The sequence below is a fragment of the Vigna unguiculata genome, chromosome 6 (genome assembly GCF_037176805.1).
Source record: "Vigna unguiculata cultivar grain cowpea cultivar isolate G323 ecotype 2 chromosome 6, ASM3717680v1, whole genome shotgun sequence".
In the NCBI taxonomy this organism is placed as follows: domain Eukaryota; kingdom Viridiplantae; phylum Streptophyta; class Magnoliopsida; order Fabales; family Fabaceae; genus Vigna; species Vigna unguiculata.
In genome coordinates, this window is record NC_140797.1 from 8,240,609 (window position 1) to 8,259,524 (window position 18,916).

The 18,916-nt window shown below is 40.9% G+C and overlaps 1 protein-coding gene and 2 pseudogenes across 2 annotated transcripts; 1 reads left to right on the top strand and 2 right to left on the bottom strand.

Moving 5' to 3' along the window:
• The first annotated feature begins 282 nt into the window (after window positions 1-282).
• Window positions 283-3,400, top strand: LOC114187003 (ETHYLENE INSENSITIVE 3-like 1 protein pseudogene; annotated as a pseudogene). Its single transcript, XR_014995822.1, has 2 exons — window positions 283-454; window positions 1,117-3,400. The product of XR_014995822.1 is annotated as an ETHYLENE INSENSITIVE 3-like 1 protein pseudogene (transcript).
• Window positions 3,401-7,660: 4,260 nt separating this feature from the next.
• Window positions 7,661-12,410, bottom strand: LOC146885470 (uncharacterized). Its single transcript, XM_085674946.1, has 12 exons — window positions 11,938-12,410; window positions 11,369-11,790; window positions 11,163-11,302; window positions 10,764-10,997; window positions 10,443-10,538; window positions 10,258-10,320; window positions 9,824-10,021; window positions 9,566-9,661; window positions 9,290-9,415; window positions 9,002-9,136; window positions 8,117-8,335; window positions 7,661-7,690 (listed from the first exon to the last, which is right to left on the bottom strand). Exons 1-12 carry the CDS (start codon window positions 12,408-12,410, stop codon window positions 7,661-7,663), a joined length of 2,232 nt encoding a protein of 743 aa, XP_085531072.1.
• A 1,974-nt stretch (window positions 12,411-14,384) lies between these two features.
• LOC146885471 (uncharacterized) lies at window positions 14,385-17,864 on the bottom strand (annotated as a pseudogene).
• Between the last annotated feature and the right edge of the window lie 1,052 nt (window positions 17,865-18,916).

Sequence of the window (18,916 nt, forward strand, 5' to 3'; positions counted from 1 at the left end):
TCTTATAGAAATTTACTTAAGTCAATAACCTTTTTAAAACCAGAAAGGGATAAACTTAAAATGAGATATATGCTATCTATGAGAATAAATAAATAAAAATAATAGGTTAACTATAATTAATTTTATTTGTCTAATTCCTTAATCATTTTCATATTTGGATATATAACCTAAAAAAGAAAGCACTTTTGGCCATGCACCAAAAGAAAAAAAAAATGGAGAAAGAAATGACCGAACTTTATTATAAACAAACACTCCTCCTCGATGTGGGGTTTAATCTACCAATAAAAACCCACCATCTCCCCATTAACCAGATAATGTTCAACTCTCTGTCCCTTTTCCCTCTCTCTTTCTTCCCACCTTCTCTCATGACAGTCTCAATACAAAGAACCTTCTTCTTCTTCTTCTTCTCTTATTGACTCGTCGCCACCACAGAGACTCTGTTCTGGATCCTCTGGTAATAATCTATGCACTTCTTCTTTTGCTCGCTCTTTTCACTGTTAAACTGCTTCGTGCTATCTGCATGGTCAATTAGATTCATGGGTTTCTGTTGTTTTGATTTGTGGTCTCTGTCGGTACTGACTTTTTTACCCTTTTGATCTATCACGGAGAGATTCCAGTTCATCTATTTATTTAATCCTCCATATTTGAAGTTTTCTTCCTTTCTTAGATTGCTGGTTTTGTGGGGTGTTTTTTAGCATGATTGTTCTGCTCATCAATTGAACTAACTTTTATGTTTTATCTGAAAGCTGCAACCTTTTATGATGCTTTGATGAGAGAACCTTTCGAAATCATCATTTATTGTCCTTGTTTTTATAGTCACCTCCTTTGTTGTCTTTGCCCATGTTGCTTTTGCTTCCCTGTTTTATTCGTTGATGAATTGGATCTGTCGAAACGGTATAGCCATGATCTATTAATATTCATCACCGTTTTAAATTTTGAGGTGATATTTTTTTTCTAATTCGTGTTTTTAGCCTGGATTCATCTTCTGTTTTCATGTGGGTTTTAGCTTGGAGATATATGTGCATACTTTATGATGTGATTCTCTTCATCTGGAAAGTATTTGATTTCTGTGCCATGTTGATTTTTCTCTGATCTTTGTTCTGTTATTGTTCGCAGGTGCAAAGGCCTTTAAGAGCTAAGAATTTGTTAATTTGAATTGGTGTACAGTGCTAAGGGGTTAGTTTGAAATCCAACTAGCTACTTCCATCTTCAGAAGCTCACAGGTTTGATCCTTATATTTTCCTCGGAAAATGATGATGATGTTTGAGGAGATGGGGTTTTGTAATGATTTGGACACGATGTCTACTGTCCTCGGGGAAGAGGATATGACCGCCCGGCAAACTGATCCAGAGGCGATAGTTGATGATGATTTCAGTGATGAAGAAATTGGGGTAGATGAGCTTGAAAGGAGGATGTGGAAGGACAAAATGCGTCTCAAGCGAATGAAGGAGCAGAGTAAATCTAAGGAAGGAATTGATGCAGTGAAGCAAAGACAGTCTCAAGAACAGGCAAGGAGGAAAAAGATGTCCAGGGCTCAAGATGGAATCTTGAAGTACATGCTGAAGATGATGGAGGTTTGTAAGGCCCAAGGATTTGTTTATGGGATAATCCCCGAGAAGGGGAAACCAGTGACTGGAGCATCTGATAATCTTCGTGAATGGTGGAAAGATAAAGTCAGATTCGATCGAAATGGTCCAGCTGCCATAGCCAAATACCAAGCTGATCATGCTATCCCTGGAAGGAATGATGGATGCAATTCAATTGGTCCAACTCCACATACCTTGCAGGAGCTGCAGGACACAACATTGGGTTCTCTCTTGTCAGCACTCATGCAACACTGTGATCCTCCTCAGAGGAGGTTTCCATTGGAGAAGGGTATTCCTCCACCGTGGTGGCCAACAGGAAATGAAGAGTGGTGGCCCCAGATTGGTTTGCCTAAAGATCACAGTCCCCCTCCTTACAAGAAGCCCCATGACCTGAAGAAGGCATGGAAAGTTGGCGTTTTGACTGCAGTTATAAAGCATATGTCCCCAGATATTGCCAAAATTCGGAAGCTTGTGAGGCAGTCGAAGTGCCTCCAGGATAAGATGACGGCAAAGGAAAGTGCAACCTGGCTGGCAATCATCAATCAGGAGGAGGCCTTGGCAAGAGAGCTTTATCCTGATTATATTCCCCCATTATCCTCAGGTGGAGGTAGTGGATCTTTGGTGGTTAATGATGGCAATGAGTATGATGTTGAAGGGGGTGAAGATGAGCCTAACTTTGATGTGGAAGACAGGAAACATGAGAATGGTCACACACCCAATCTGGGGATGGAGAGAATGGGGGGAACTCTGGCAGTTCAGCAGCCTCCTTTTTCAATCAAGGGAGAGGCTGTTACAAATTTGGATTTCATAAGGAAGAGGAAGGTTTCAAATGAGTTTAACGTGATGGATATGAAGATTTACACATGTGAACAGCCTCAGTGCCCTTATAGTCAAGTTCGCCTTGGTTTTCCCGACAGAATTTCTAGGGACAATCATCAGTTGATTTGTGCATATAGAGGTCCTTCAGATTTTGGGGGTCCAAATTTTCATGTTAATGAGGTAAAGCCAGTGATATACCCCCAGTCCTTTGTTCCACCCAAGTCTACTGCTCAGTCTGCTAACATGGTCCCTCCTGTAATTGATCTCACTGGACTTGAAGTTTCAGAAGATGGTCAGAAAATGATCAGTGACCTTATGACTAACTATGAAACAAATGTTCAAGGCAACAAGAACATAAGTTCATGTAATCGCATGGCTGCAGAGAATCCCTGTCTTCGCCAGCATGGCATGCAGCAGCAGCAGCAGCAGCAGCAGCCACAGGACAACTTCATTCGTGGGCAAGGAATCACTATGGAAGGAAACATCTTTGATGAGCCCAACATGTCCAATAATCATCACATATTTGCTAGAGAAGAAGGCCAATATGAGCGGTTCAAAGCTTTGAATAATGCTCCCTTCGAGACCAATCAAAACAACCATAACTTCAATTCAATGTTTGGTTCCTTTTGTGATTTGGCATCATTTGATTTCAAGGAGGACATGCAAGGAGTAGGGATGGATGCTCTTCAGAAACAGCCAGATTTTTCCATATGGTATCAGTGAAGATGACAAAGCTCATTGTCCACATCACAAACACTTACTTTCATGTGAAGTTCCTTCATCCAAAAGTCTTACCCAATTTTCTTCACATGTAATTCTCTATGTCTAGAACTAGATATTCTATGCTTATCCTCTACAGGTCTAGTATTTGTTACAATAAACAACTTGCATGTTCCCACTAAGTGTGTTCTTTTATCAATCTAGCCTCTGTGTTACTTAAAATCACTATTCTCTGTAAGACTGTGATATAAATAAGATTTAAAGTTTCTTCCAAATTTTAATTTCACCATATATTTACATATAGAATCTAACAAATGTGTGGCGGTTTGACCCAGTAGTGGTAAAATCGTGGATAGGGGAAAGGTTTGTCCTTTATTCTGGCCTTTTCTTATGCTTATCCTTTTCCATGTGAAAATGGACCCCATTGCAGTTCTGACCCCATAACAGTTCTTTGGCTGATGCTAAGTTGAATTCCATTTGGATTGCTTGTACAGACTGTGTGGTGGGGCACACCATTAACATCCTTGATGTCTCATTCGTCAATGAATCATCAAGGGCTTTTCATTGTTCAACACCATTAATGTGCTGTTCATGCGACAGGGAAAGTACAATCTCATCAATTAGCCGACGCAGCTCAACATAAGGATTTGGATAAACTTTTTACAGGATTATTTAACAGAAAAAAATGCATTGTAGAAAAAACATAGTTGATCACTATATAAATTAAAGTTAATGTGTAAAATTTCTTATAAATTTTATGTTTATTTTATACAAAAATTAATTTAAGTTTGTATGAAAAAGTTGTAAAAGTAGTACTGTACTTCTTGGAACGTTAAAAGTTTTGATCCCTTGAACTTTGTGTCAAACTTACTTTTCTTTGCTATGATGGTTGAAAATAAGTGGTTGTAGAATGGCACCAGTGATATGAGATTTAGTGAATAAGGTTTATTGGCTGAAAATGTGCTGAGGATAATAATAGCACGTGATGAAAAAAAAAATGGGTAGAGGGGGAAGAGACCGTGTTGACTCAAAAAGATCTATGATAGGAAGAAAAGAAAACAAAGAAGAAAACAGTTTCTTTATTTGGACATTGGACCAAGTATGGTTTGTAATTAATATATGGTGGATAATAATGTTAAAACATCAAAATTTATTTGAAATAAACACTAAACTGATAACAATAGATATGACGTTTGATCTTATTCACAAGAATGACAAACATATAAATCAATATGAATAAGTTGTATCCCATCTAACGATGTTATTCGAATATAAAATATATCATTAAGAGAAAAATATCCACGTAATTAGAAAAAAAAAACCATAAATGAACAGTTATTTTAATATAAAGAAGCATTTTTTTTTATAAAAATATGAACATGTAATTACGCTTTTAGTCTTTATAAAATAATGGACTTTTATCTTAAAATTTTATATTTTTTCTGTTAATTTAATTTTTTGTGAATTTGACTTAAAAAAAAAAAATCTTGTGTTATCATAATTTGGACAAACTTTCAAAGATTAAACAATACTTATTTTTGCATCTAAGTCCGATTTATGGCTATAAAAGCAAGAATGTTGTTATTTGATGGGTTGTTGGAGAAATTGTGATTGGACTTAGTAACCGAACATTGAACTTGCCTTATTGGACTAATGTTTAGGACCTAATTCGGTCGCCTTTAAGATGATAAAGAATAGACACATATTTGTAAATCCACCACTTGGTGTTTATCTTTTCAAAGAGGTCTTCATGTGCGTACACCCTCTCTATTGGGAATAAATCTCCATTCATTCAAACTCTTTTGTTTGTAATGTAGAAGTAGTAGAGTAAAGAGTACTCAAGAAAGCCAAAAGTGGTTCTACAAATAATACTTGTTTTTTTTTTTTTTTCATATCAGGGGGGAGATAAATTGATTTGTTAATGAAGACATTACATACATGTGTAACCAAACAAGAACAATAAACATAATACTTGTTTGTAATCAGTTAATTATAGTGTAATCAAATCATTGTAGTATAACATGTTAAGAGTTTCTTAAAACAAAATTGAATATAGGGGTCATGGGTAAATAAAAGGGCTTTTTAGCCGAGTTAAAAATGGACTTTTTTTTATCAACCCATATATATATATATATATAAATCTTTGCAGCACCGCAATGTATCTTTTCCGCGTCCAGAGAGAAGGCTGTGTCCGGCCCAAAAAGCAGCGTTCGACACCGCGTCGTGTGCGCTTTCGGCAAGTGTCCGTGTTCGGTGCGCCTTCGAAACGGGGAAGCGTGGTTCGGACGCTGTGTCGGAGCTTCATAGCTTTCACCGCTTATGTCCGTCCCACACAACCATCCTCATCTACTCCACCCAATGCATCATCCCATAATGGTACCAATACTTCTCTTGCTTCATCCTCCAACACCTGCACTTACTGCAAACATCCAGCCCACACCGAATCCAATTTGCTTTCGCAAACACGGTTTTCCCAACCAAGATGGTAAATTCTCTAAAACTCAGACTGTTAGGAAAATTTGTACTCATTGCAACAGGTCTGGTCATACTACACATGTCTGTTATGAAACCTAGACACGGACACGGGAAAGCGTCTAAATCGAAAAAAGGCAAGACACAGACACGAATATATATATATATATATATATATATATATATATATATATATATATATATATATATATATATATATATATATATATATATAACAATTATAATTTGTAATGTCCCATTTAATTATTAAACGAAATTAAAGGAAATGTCACGCAATGATAGTATAGTAGCATAATCTTGGGATCATTAACACAACCCCTACAACATGGCACACCACGATGCCACCAGAAACCAGATACAAGTCTAACAAAGAGGGTAGAGTAGAAATACATAAAACGATACATGGGCCTTAGCCCTAAAGAAAACGTGAAGAAAACTCCAGCCCAGATGGCTAAGCAGCGGAATCCCCATTCCCTTGTTGGCCACGAGAACCTCGCCCATCTGCTCCCATCAATCAAATTGATGATCATCGCAAGAAAGAACATCCACATACAATACAACCATACAGCAAAATGGGTAAGCTAGAGCCAACAACATATTCATCATACAGTCAAATATATTTTCATCGTCCCATATCTATATAACAACCACGCATGTTATGACTCTTCATTAAATACACTACGACTCGACTCATTTGGATACATATAACTTAGTCGGATTCAGCGGATGCCCGCACTTGTGGTGGATACCTCTGCTCATCTCCGAGCTGCTTATCCCCGAGCTATGTGTTACAAGTGTTACAATGAATCAAATTTCCCTCACCACAAGATTAGCCCTTAATGAATTTCAGGCCTCATGCTACTCTCCACACATGAGTCAGTCCGCTCTAAGTGAGACTAACTGGCTCCTTAGAGTGTCAGGATGCAACCTTAACTTGAATCCTTACCTAGTTATATAGATGGGGCACCACCATGGACACCCACTAACAGGGGCCATGGAATTACGTCCCGACCACTGAAGCGTAGTCCCGGAGGTCTCACCTAGAGACCCCAAGGAATTACACGCTGACACAGACTGACACTCATAAATCAGCAAGGAAAATGATCACATACACTATGCAGGGAAGATTTATACCAACACCCATAGACAACTCCCGTATATCACATGTCAATCAGTACCAGCTCGTATTATCGACCTTCAGGAAACATCTCCCCTCATGTCAATGTCATGCCACAAAATTACCAACCACCAAGGTTCATCGTTGTTCATACCCGATTTATGATCGCATACAAATCTAACCACTCATGTAATATTCATGTAAGATCATGCCACTCTCACCCGTCATCACATATGAATCCCCCCCTCATCATATATATATATATATATATATATATATATATATATATATATATATATATATATATATATATATATATATATATATATATATATATATATACATTCAACCTATCAAAACAGATCATCCAAAATAAACACACGTCCCAAGAGAAGCGCTGTCTCGCTCAGCACCTCGCTCAGGCTGAGGGATTTCGCTCAGGCGAGACGTGCTCGCTCAGGCGAGCTCCCCCTTCGCCTAGGCGAGGGCTAGAGAAGGGAACAAAAGCACTCGCGGGATCTCGCTTAGGCGAGACCCCTCTCGCCTGGGCGAGATGCTCGCTCGCTCAGAATCACAGTGGGTCGCCTGGGCGACCATTCGTGGAAAAAAGGCTTAGGCAAGCCTCTGTTAGTCTCGCCTAGGTGAGACCAGCTCGCTTGGGCGAGTTTATCAGTGCCCACCACTGTTTTCACCTACAACAGATGCGAAGACATACCACAAGCAACAATCCCACCGTATCATACATCCATATCAACAGGTAAACACAAAAGAGAATTACCAACCACATAAATTAGCATACTCGCACCAAACAAGCAGAGGGTTCTAGCTTCCCGTACCTGGAATATGCTAGTACAGGACTCAACAGTAACCACGGGCACCACAACTTTAGGTTATACTTAGGAACTCGAAAAAACAATGGAGCAGGTCACATGATGAGCTCACTACGGATTCTTAGCTGAAACAAACATGAATAAACACTAGAGGAAGTACAAGCAGGGGTTGGAACGGACTTACGAGAAGTGAAAAACTGGTTCGAGCCCACTGGATGCGGAAGGCGGCTGAACCCTAGCAGAGCTCTCTCTCACGGAGTAGAAGGGTGACGGCTAATTTCTGAAAGAGTGAAAGTGAGTGTGGGATTAGGGCAACATGAAAGGCTTTTATCCTATGGGTCGGCCTTTAGGCCCATTACTGTAGGGCAACCCTTAAAAGGAAGCAGAAATAGAAAGGGGGCCTTACATTCTCCCCAACAAGAAAAATTTTCGACCTCGAAAATAAAGACTCACTAGGTAAACAGATGTGGATGTGATTTTCTCATGTCCTCTTCTAACTCCCAAGTCGAGTCACCCGTCCTCTGATCCCAGATGACTTTAACAAGACTAACGGTCTTTCCACGACGTTCTTCGACCTTTCTATCCTCAAGAGCGATGAGTGGTACTTCCACGGTGAGGTCTTCCTTGATCTGTATATCTTCGGCTTCTAACACATGAGCTGGGTCAAACACGTACTTCCTTAGCTGTGAGACGTGGAACATTGGGTGAAGATTCGCCAGCTGCGGGGGTAAAGCTACCTCATAAGCTACTAGCCCAATCCTCCTCGTGATCTAATATGGACCAAGGAATTTAGGAGAAAGTTTTCTTGAGCGGAGAGCCCTTCCCACGCCCGTGGTTCGGGTCACCCTCAAGAATACATGATCTCCCGCTGCAAACTCCAAAGGCCTCCTCTTGCGGTCCGCATAGGCCTTCTGCCTACTCTGAGAAGCCTGCATCCTATCCCTCACCATCCTCACCTTCTCGGTGGTCTGCTCTAACAACTCTGGTCCAACCAACACTGCCTCTCCATCCTGATACCAGCAAAGAGGAGTCCTACACCTGCTGCCGTAAAGAGCCTCGTATGGCGCCATGCCAATACTCGCATGAAAGCTGTTGTTGTAGGTAAACTCAATCAAAGGAAATACCTTATCCCAAGCTCCCAGGTGGTCCAGTATGCATGTCCTCAACAAATCCTCTAATGACTGGATCGTCCTCTCAGACTGACCATCGGTCTGAGGGTGATAATCTGAACTCATGGTGAGCTTGCTACCCATAGCACTCTGTAATGTCTTCCAAAATCGGGATGTGAACCGCGGGTCTCTGTCGGAAACTATGCTCGAGGGCACCCCATGAAGCCTTACTATCTCCTTAATGTACAACTGGGCCAGCTTGGCCATAGACATTCTCAAGTTCATCGCCAAGAAGTGTGCGCTCTTAGTCAGTCGATCTACTATCACCCAGATGGTGTCATGTCCTCTAAAAGTCTGCGGCAGATGGGTCACAAAATCCATGGAGATGCTGTCCCATTTCCATACTGGTATCTCCAAAGGCTGTAGAATCCCACCGGGCCTCTGATGTTCCACCTTCGCCTTCTGGCACGTCAAACATGCCGACACGAACTAAGCCACATCTTTCTTCATTCCTTGCCACCAGAAAGTCTCCTTGAGGTCCTGGTACATCTTAGTCATGCTCGGGTGCAGACTAAGACGACTCTTATGTCCCTCCTCAAGAATTAACCGTTTTACCTCCGCATCATCGGGTATACATACTCTGTCCCGAAACCTCAGTATGCCATCATCACTCAAGGCAAAGTCTCTGGCTTCCTCTGATCCAAGCTGTCCTCTAACCCTTTTTAGACCGGCATCCAACAACTACCTCTCTCTAATCGAGTCCAAGAAGTCACTAGATATAGTAAGGGTACTACACCTAATGGACTCGGACCCCAACTCCACCTGTATCCTCATGTCTTTGAACTTCTCTAGTAGTGCTACCTCTTTTATCATGAGATGTGTCGTGTGTACCGTTTTCCTACTCAGGGCATCTGCCACCACATTTGCCTTCCCTGGGTAGTATAGGAGCTCGAAGTCATAATCCTTTAGGAATTCCATCCACCTTCTCTGCCTCATGTTCAGCTCCTTCTGATCAAACAAGTACTTTAAGCTCTTGTGGTCGCTGAACACCCGAAACTGAGCACCATAAAGATAGTGCCTCCAGATCTTCAAGGCAAAAACTATAGCCGCCAACTCCAGGTCATGAGTGGGATAGTTACGCTCATGTACCTTAAGCTGTCTCGAAGCATATGCCACAACCTTCTTCTCCTGCATCAAAACACATCCAAGTCCGAGGTGGGAGGCGTCACAGTAGACCTCAAACGGCTTCCCGGCATCCGGGATCACTAGTATTGGTGCACTGGTCAGTCTCCTCTTCAGTTCCTTGAAACTCTCCTCACACTTATCCGTCCAGGTGAAGGGTTGGTCCTTCCGAGTAAGCAAGGTCAGAGGTGCCACTATCTTGGAGAAATCCCTCTATGAACCTCCTATAGTAGCCTGCTAGCCCCACGAAGCTCCTAATCTCTGTGGCCGACTTAGGATTTTCCTACTTTACCACTGCCTCAACCTTTGCCGGATCCACTACAATCCCCTGGGCTGATATCACATGCCCCAAGAACTGAACTTCATCCATCCAGAACTCACACTTGGATAACTTGACATACAGTTGCTTCTCTCTCAAAACACCAAGCACTAACCTCAGGTGGTCTGCATGTTCTTCCTGAGTCCTGGAATAGATAAAGATGTCGTCTATGAAGACCATGACAAACTTATCTAGGAAGGGTCGGAAGATCCTGTTCATGTAGTCCATGAACACTGCCGGAGCATTGGTCACACCAAACGGCATAACCACATACTCATAGTGGCCATATCTGGATCTGAAGGCCGTCTTCTGCACATCATCAGCCTTTACTAAAATCTGGTGGTAACCTGATCTCAGATCTATCTTCGAGAACACTGATGACCCATGTAGCTGATCCATCAAGTCGTCGATTCTCCGGAGCGGATACTTATTCTTGATCGTCATCTTGTTCAGTTGCCTATAGTCCACACACAGGAGCGAACTCCCATCCTTCTTCTTCACCAACAACACTGGTGCTCCCCAAGGCGAAGTGCTGGGTCGGATGAACTGTTTCTCCATCAGCTCTTCTATTTGTTTCTTGAACTCTACCAACTCTGCCGGAGCCATACGATACGGGGCCATCGACACCGGGCCTGTCCCTGGTATTAGATCTATAGAGAATTCCACCTCTCTACTGGGAGGCAATCCAGGTACCTCATCCGGAAATACGTCTTCAAACTCATGCACTACCGGTATAACTGATGTTCTCCCTCCCTCTCCTACCTCCATACGGGCGAAGATTATGAAGCACTGGGTGCCACTCTGAATCTCTCTCACCACTCCCTGAGGGGACACCAACTCAAGCTCCTCAAAGTCGGGAAACAACAACTTCTTCTCCCGACAATCTATCAGAATGCGATTGGCAGAGAGCTAATCCATCCCTAAGATCATCTCCAACTCCTGTAGAGGCAAGCAGATTAAGTTCACCCTATACTTGCGTCCCTTTACCTCCACTGGGCACCTAGCACATAAGGACGATGTCCTGACCAAACCCGACGCTGGAGTAGACACCGCAAGCTCACACTGTAGCTTGCGCACCGGCAGACCAAATCGTTCCACACATGCATTTGACACAAAAGAGTGTGTCGCTCTAGAATCATATAACACACAACATCTCATCCCAGAAATCACACAATAACCCATAACAAGGTTACCTGAACCTGCAGCCTCAACTCCGGTCATGGCATAGACTCTGCCCGTTGCCTGAGGCCTGTTGCCTCTGTCCCTCCACTGATGCTGATGGGGTGTCTGAACTGGAGGGCGTGCCGCTGTCCTGGCAAGGTTGGGACAGTCCTTCCCAAAGTGGCCTTCCTTGCCACAGTTGTTGAACCTACGGTAACCCTCCATACGTGGACAAGCGTACCTCGGGTGGGGTCCTCCACATGTGTAACACCGAACTCGGCCCTGCTGAGGAGAAAAGCTCCTAGACCCCTGAGGCTGATGGTGGGGTCTATCATACGGCCTCCTCCGCTCCTCATGTCTGGGCTTGGACCCAGATGATCCACCAATCCTCTGAGGCGGCTGTGGTTGTTGTGGGCGTTGACCTTCTACCTCTCGCTTCATCTTCTCCATCACCCTGGCCTTCTCCACCAGAGCAGCAAAGTCCTTGATGGACAAGGGAGCCACCATCAAGCGGATGTCGCCACGAAGCCCATTCTTGAACTTCCTGCATCGCCACTCCTCATCGAGTGGCAGGGTGTAAAAACGGCTGAGGTGTTTGAACCTCTCAGCATACTCTGTTACTATCTTCCCTCCCTGGGTCAACTGGAGGAACTCCACCTCCTTGACGTGCCGGATGCTGTCTAGAAAATACTCTGAGAGGAACCTCTCCCTGAATGTCTCCCATGTCACTGGCTCATCCCTCTCCTCCAGGATGGATTTGGTGCTGATCCACCAATGCTCTGCCTCCCCCGTGAGCATGTACACGGAGAACGCCAACCTGTTCTCCGCAGGGCACATCTTCGCATCATAAATGCGCTCCAGGTCCTTCAGCCATTGGTCTGCGGCGTCAGGACTAGTCCTCCCGTCAAACTTCGCTGGGCGGTGCTTCAGAAAATCCTCTAGGCTCCACTCCCTGACTGCAAGTCGTGGTTCAGGACCAAACACAGGGGCAGCCGCCCTGTTCTCCTCCAACTGGCGAAGGGCCTCCATGTGCTGCCGATGAGCATCCTCAGCAGCTACTCTCGCAGCCTCCATCTACTGCATCACTGCTTGCTGCTGCTCAAGCGACGCCGCCTGTCGCTGCATGGAGCCCTCATGCTGCTGCATCATCGCAGCACTCTACTGCGCCACAGCTGCTACCATCGCCTCTATGGCTCTGGAAATATCGGGTGCGTCCCCCTGGGATGATTGAGAAGCTCGACGAGGAGGTGCCATAGTCCACTGGCACACAGAAAATCACTTGGTTAGGCTCGATAAAGGCAAGAATTTTAACTAAGCACTCAAAGACACAAAGAAAGCTAAGCGGACAACCCAAGTCCACAGACCTAAGAAATGACCGCTTTGATACCATAAATGTAACGTCCCATTTAATTATTAAACGAAATTAAAGGAAACGTCACACAATGATAGTATAGTAGCGTAGTCTTGGGGTCATTAATACAACCCCTACAACATGGCACACCACGATGCCACCAGAAACCAGATACATGTCTAACAAAGAGGGTAGAGTAGAAATACATAAAACGATACATGGGCCTTAGCCCTAAAGAAAACGTGAAGAAAACTCCAGCCCAGATGGCTAAGCAACGAAATCCCCATTCCCTTGTTGGCCATGAGAACCTCGCCCATCTGCTCCCATCAATCAAATTGATGATCATCGCAAGAAAGAACAGCCACATACAATACAACCATACAACAAAACGGGTAAGCTAGAGCCAACAACATATTCATCATACAGTCAAACATATTTTCATCGTCCCATATCTATATAACAACCACGCATGTTATGACTCTTCATTCAATACACTACGACTCGACTCGACTCATCCGGATACGTATAACTTAGTTGGATTCAGCAGATGCCCGCACTTGTGGTGGATACCTCTGCTCATCTCCGAGCTGCTCATCCCCGTGCTATGTGTTACAAGTGTTACAATGAATCAAATTTCCCTCACCACAAGGTTAACCCTTAATGAATTTCAGGCCTCCTACTAACTGAGACTAATTGGCTCCTTAGAGTGTCAAGATGCAACCTTAACTTGAATCCTTACCTAGTTATACAGATGGGGCACCACCATGGACACCCACTAACACGGGCCATGGAATTACGTCCCAACCACTGAAACGTAGCCCCAGAGGTCTCACCTAGAGACCCCAAGGAATTACACGCTGACATAGACTGACACTCATAAATCAGCAAGGAAAATGATCACATACACTATGCAGGGAAGATTTATACCAACACCCATAGACAACTCCCATATATCACATGTCAATCAGTACCAGCTCGTATTACCGACCTTGAGGAAACATCTCCCCTCATGTCAATGTCATGCCACAAAATTACCAACCACCAAGGTTCATCGTTGTTCATACCCGATTTATGATCGCATACAAATCTAACCACTCATGTAATATTCATGTAAGATCATGCCACTCTCACCCGTCATCACATATGAATCCCCCCCTCATATTATAGATAAGACATATACAAAAAAATATATAATAATAAAATAATTTAATAGTATAATTACCTTGGATTTAAAGAATGAGCAAGACAATGAAAAGATGTACTACTTTTAGTCCAACGATCAATTAATACTGAGTTTACTGCCTCAAAAAAAGATGAATGTTCAACTTGTGCCTTTCCTTCATGTTGGTATATGATCTTCCTCACATCTTCAATCATTGAATCCCACATCTCATACACTAAATGAAGAGTAGCCATATCCGTATCTATTTTTCTGATAACATAATAAACAGGGGCAGTAAAAGCAAGTATATAATCAACCTTCATCCACCAATTATCATTCAATAAAGTTTCTTTGACTGTTCGTGCATTATCAACATTATCCTCTTTGTAATCCGACCATTCATTACTAATTACCATCTCTTGGAGTCCTCTTTTCAAGCTTCTAAATCTTTTAAGCATGATAATGGTTGAAGCAAATCTCGTTGGAGCAACAGAAAGAAACTTCAATGAATTGAAGTTATTAAACATTGATAATCTCATAGAGTGCCCCATAATGAAGTTTTTAATAAATGTAGCATCATCAACAATTTATGAGATCCAATAAAATTCTTCATAAAGATCACTATTTCTTTCTGTATTTTTTGTCGCACAAATATTTTTCAATGCAAGATTCAAGGTGTGCACTACACAAGGAGTCCAATAGATTGAAGAAAATTTTGATTCTATGATCATACTTGCTGCCTTACATACTGCTGCATTGTCTATGATCATTTGTACCACGTTTTTTGGTCCAACTTCCATAATTACATCTCTCATGTGTTTGGCAATAAAATCCTTGTCTTTTGTCTCCCCAGATCCATCTATTGCTTTCAAAAACATTGGTCCACTCTCATTGATAGCCATAAAATTGATAATAGGTCTTCTTTGAGGGTCGCTCCATCCATCGCTAACAATTGTCACACCTTTTGGCTTCCATGAATTCTTTATAGGTTGCAGAAGATTTTCTACATGAGCTTTTCTTTATCAAGCAGTGGACCTCTCAATTTATTATATGATGGTGGTACATATCCACTAAGATTAGAAGTATTGGCAGCGTAAGAAAAGGCACTCCTATAATAAGGACTTCTTACGAGATGAAATGCTAATCCTGAAGAATAAAAAATCCTTGCAATTTCACAATCAAGAGCATCTCTAGCTTGAATGTTGAAAGAAGCTTCTAGAGGACCCTTGAGTTTTTGGTGAACACCACCACTGCTTGTCTACTTTCTTTCCTCAGATACAGGTGGTAGAGAAACCTTTTTCTTCTTTGAATTTTCAATTTTCAAAGTTGCTTCATTGTTCAATCTTTTAAGCTCAACAAGTTTTGTCGGATTCACCTTTGGACAAACTCTAACCCCTTCTCCCTTAATTTTTAAGAGATGAGCTCTCTGTAACATCCCGACCGGATATTACGAATTTAAATAATAAAATAAAGAAATAATTAATAAACTTCATTTATTAACTGATATTCCCAAAATGTGGGACATTTAAAACTTTTATTATCATATAATAAAACATCATTCCATAGTTTATAAGTGAAACAATGTTCAAGTATCTCTCAAAAGTTTATATATCATTTCCAAATCTAAAATCAATATAGCATAGTAATAAAATCCCATGATCACCCCCCTCCGCAGCTAAGCCTCACCAGCTCCACCTGCATCATCACTTGCTCACGTGTACCGCGTACACGATTATCACCAAACACAAGCAAATAGGGTGAGCTAATAGATAAAACACATAAAAATATACCAACACACATATACATGAATAATCGCTAAAAATTAATATAACAATAACACAAACTCTTCCTTTATACCACATGGCCACAACCATATATAATACCCCTTCCTTTTTCCATAGAACATTACTCCATTTCCATCACATGGCCACCACCATCTACACCAAAGCACCTCGTGGAAGACTCGTTACCTTCCCTCCACATGGCCACCACCATGTATATTAAAGTACATTAGGGAAACTCGTTCCAATTCTCCCACATGGCCACAACCATGTTAGCAGTGTTTCACATCTTCTATTAAGTGCCTCAAGGCGCCTTGCTGCCACACCTATCGGCCACAACCGACAGAGCACATTCGGAAACCATGTTATGGATCACACACCGTAACGCCAGGTGGAGTTCCCAAATACAAACATAGTCTGTAATGTCCCAAGACTACCAAACTCGTTAGTGAAACATTGAGGAGGGCAATCCATCCAGATCCATCCGTACTGGCCACAACCAGCACACTCACACCGACACACTCGTCAACCCGAGCCACAACTCAAGGTTCCTCGTGTTCATCCGCTATCTCGAGCCACAACTCAAAGGAAGTCATTTCGGGCCACAACCCATAGAATGCCACGTGCTTAACCCCTATCCTGAGCCACAACTCAAGGATACGTTCCGGGCCACAACCCATGGAACACCAGCAAGCTCACCATTAAGACACCCTAGAAGCCTTATAGATCATGCATCAACATTCAAGCTTTAATCAATCCAATCCCTCATCATTTATTGCCTTTAACCCTATCATCCCTCCATCCTTGACCTAAACTTCCAATTTACGCCTAGGCATTTCAGTTCATCTCGTTTAGGCTAGGTTACCTCGCTTGAGCGAGTACCACGCTCAAAACCCATCTCGACTTCTCGCTTAGGCGAGTTACTCTCGCCTGGGCGAGATCACTTTCGCCCAAAAAATCAAACCTCTCGCCTGAGCTACGAGTCAAGCCAACAACAGAACACTCTTCGCGTTCTCGCTTAGGCGAGAGACTCTCGCCTGAGCGAGACATTCTTTCGCTCAAAAGATTTGGGGTTCCCGCCTGAGCGGGATGTCAAACTAAATCACCAACCCTCTCGAATTCTCGCTTAGGCGAGTCTCACTCGCCTAAGTGAGATGACCTCTCGCCCAAACCCAAATTTCTCCGCCTGAGCGATTGCCTCGAGCAGATAGAGGGTACGAGTCCCTGCATATCTCGCCTAGGCGAGCCTAGCTTGCCTGAGCGAGAATTGTAGGTTCTGGCACTGGTTCACGCACACAAACATTGCACCAACGACCTAAAACACAACCCCAAACATACCAATTCATTCAGCATAACTTAGATAGACATATAAGCATAATTGGACACGAAAATATGCCCCAACCACCCAACTTGGCATAATCACAGAATACACAGAATCCAATCCCCATTATATGCATACCTTTAGGTCAAATTTCAATGAAACAGTCCCCAAAACCCACAACCCCAAATTCCCTCACGTGCACACGACTCTCAATCGCTTCAAACCTCACTATTCACTCTCAATTTTCGCACTCCTTCTAAGTTTATCAGAAAACAACCTTCAAAACCCTTTTTCCTTCTCAAATTTTACCTTTTAAAGAGTCCCTTAATGTGGTTGGTGGCAAAAACAAAATTTTTTGGCTGCCCCTTCTGCTAGGGTTGTCTCTACCCCTTTCATATTCAAGCCACACTAACTTTTTAGCAAAAAGAAAGCTAAATTTGAGTCCACTAAGGTTCAAACCCACACCCTGCCAAAGCCAAATCAATACTAAACCATCAGGCCAACTCATGTTTCTTGCTAACACACACAATTCAAGCATTATCTCATACGGAATGTGGCCTAACATATTATTAAAACAATAATAACTAAATAACACCTAAATGGCATACTTAGGACTCGAACCTAAGTCCTCTCACACAATCAAAGTACTCTCAACCACTTGAGCTAGTACTTTTCCACATCATACACAACAAAATTTAATGTCATAAATGCACTACATACCCTCATTTATTAATTAATTATTTATTTAATTAATTAAATTCTGCGGATCTTACACTCGATTAAATTCAAAATCACACAAAGTACAATTGACCATATAGTTTCCACCACCGGGAGTTTTTCTTATCTTTGTAAAATATCTCCAAAGAGGTTTTGTTTCATCTTCTTCTTCAATAGCTTGATTAGGTCTACTCATCTTAATTTCCTATAATAAAATAAATTGAAAATACAAAATTTACTTAATATTTAAAATTTAAAAATAAAACAAAAGTATATAATTTAAATAATTTTTATACATAATATATTTATAAAATTAAATTCAAAATATAAAACTTATAATTTTATGTTTATAATTTAAATTATAAAATAAATTAAAATTATGTAACACATATGTATTGAAATCTGAATTTAAAAACTAATAAAGTTTCATGTATAATCTAATCATAATATAAAATATAATTATTTATAATATAATATATTTTTAAAGTAATGTAAAATTATTAAATTATTTTATATTGTAAAAATAACAAGGAACATAGTACCCTCACATGTATAAGTTATAGCAAATATGATGGATGCATAGAATGACATAAAGTATTAAAAAAGTTAAATTATTAGCATTTAATGGATGAATTTAATAAGTAGAAGGAAAAGAGGGTGTGGATAACATTTAATATAGAAGGCAAAGAATTTAATAGATAAAAGGAGAAGAGACGTAAAAAGTACTTACCTTTTTCTACACACTTCTTCTTCTTAGTATTTACTTTTTTCTCCTGCTCAAAATATATCTCTACTTATTCTTCTTCTATCCGAGCTTCTTCCTTCTTCCTCCAAGAGCTTTCTTGCAATGATTATGTGTTTCGCTCACTAAATCTCAGCGTTTCTTTCTTTTACCTCTAACTGATTTCTTTTTTCTTTGTATATTTTGTAAGTCTCTTTATGTATTTATAGGACATGTATATGGTTTTTATTATTAAAAGATGAGATATAAAGATATTCAAATAGATATATTTGAAGATTATTTTGTTAAAATTTTTAGTTTTAATTCTATATAATTTATTAAGATTTTTAGTTAAGATTATTTATATATTTATCTTTATTTTTTATATAAAGTAATTTATTTATTTTATTTGAAATATGGAACATGTATCTAGTAATTTATTTATATTTATTTACATATAAAAAATGAAAGATGTTATAGATTAAAAATAATTATAATATAATATATTATATACTGATAAAACAAAT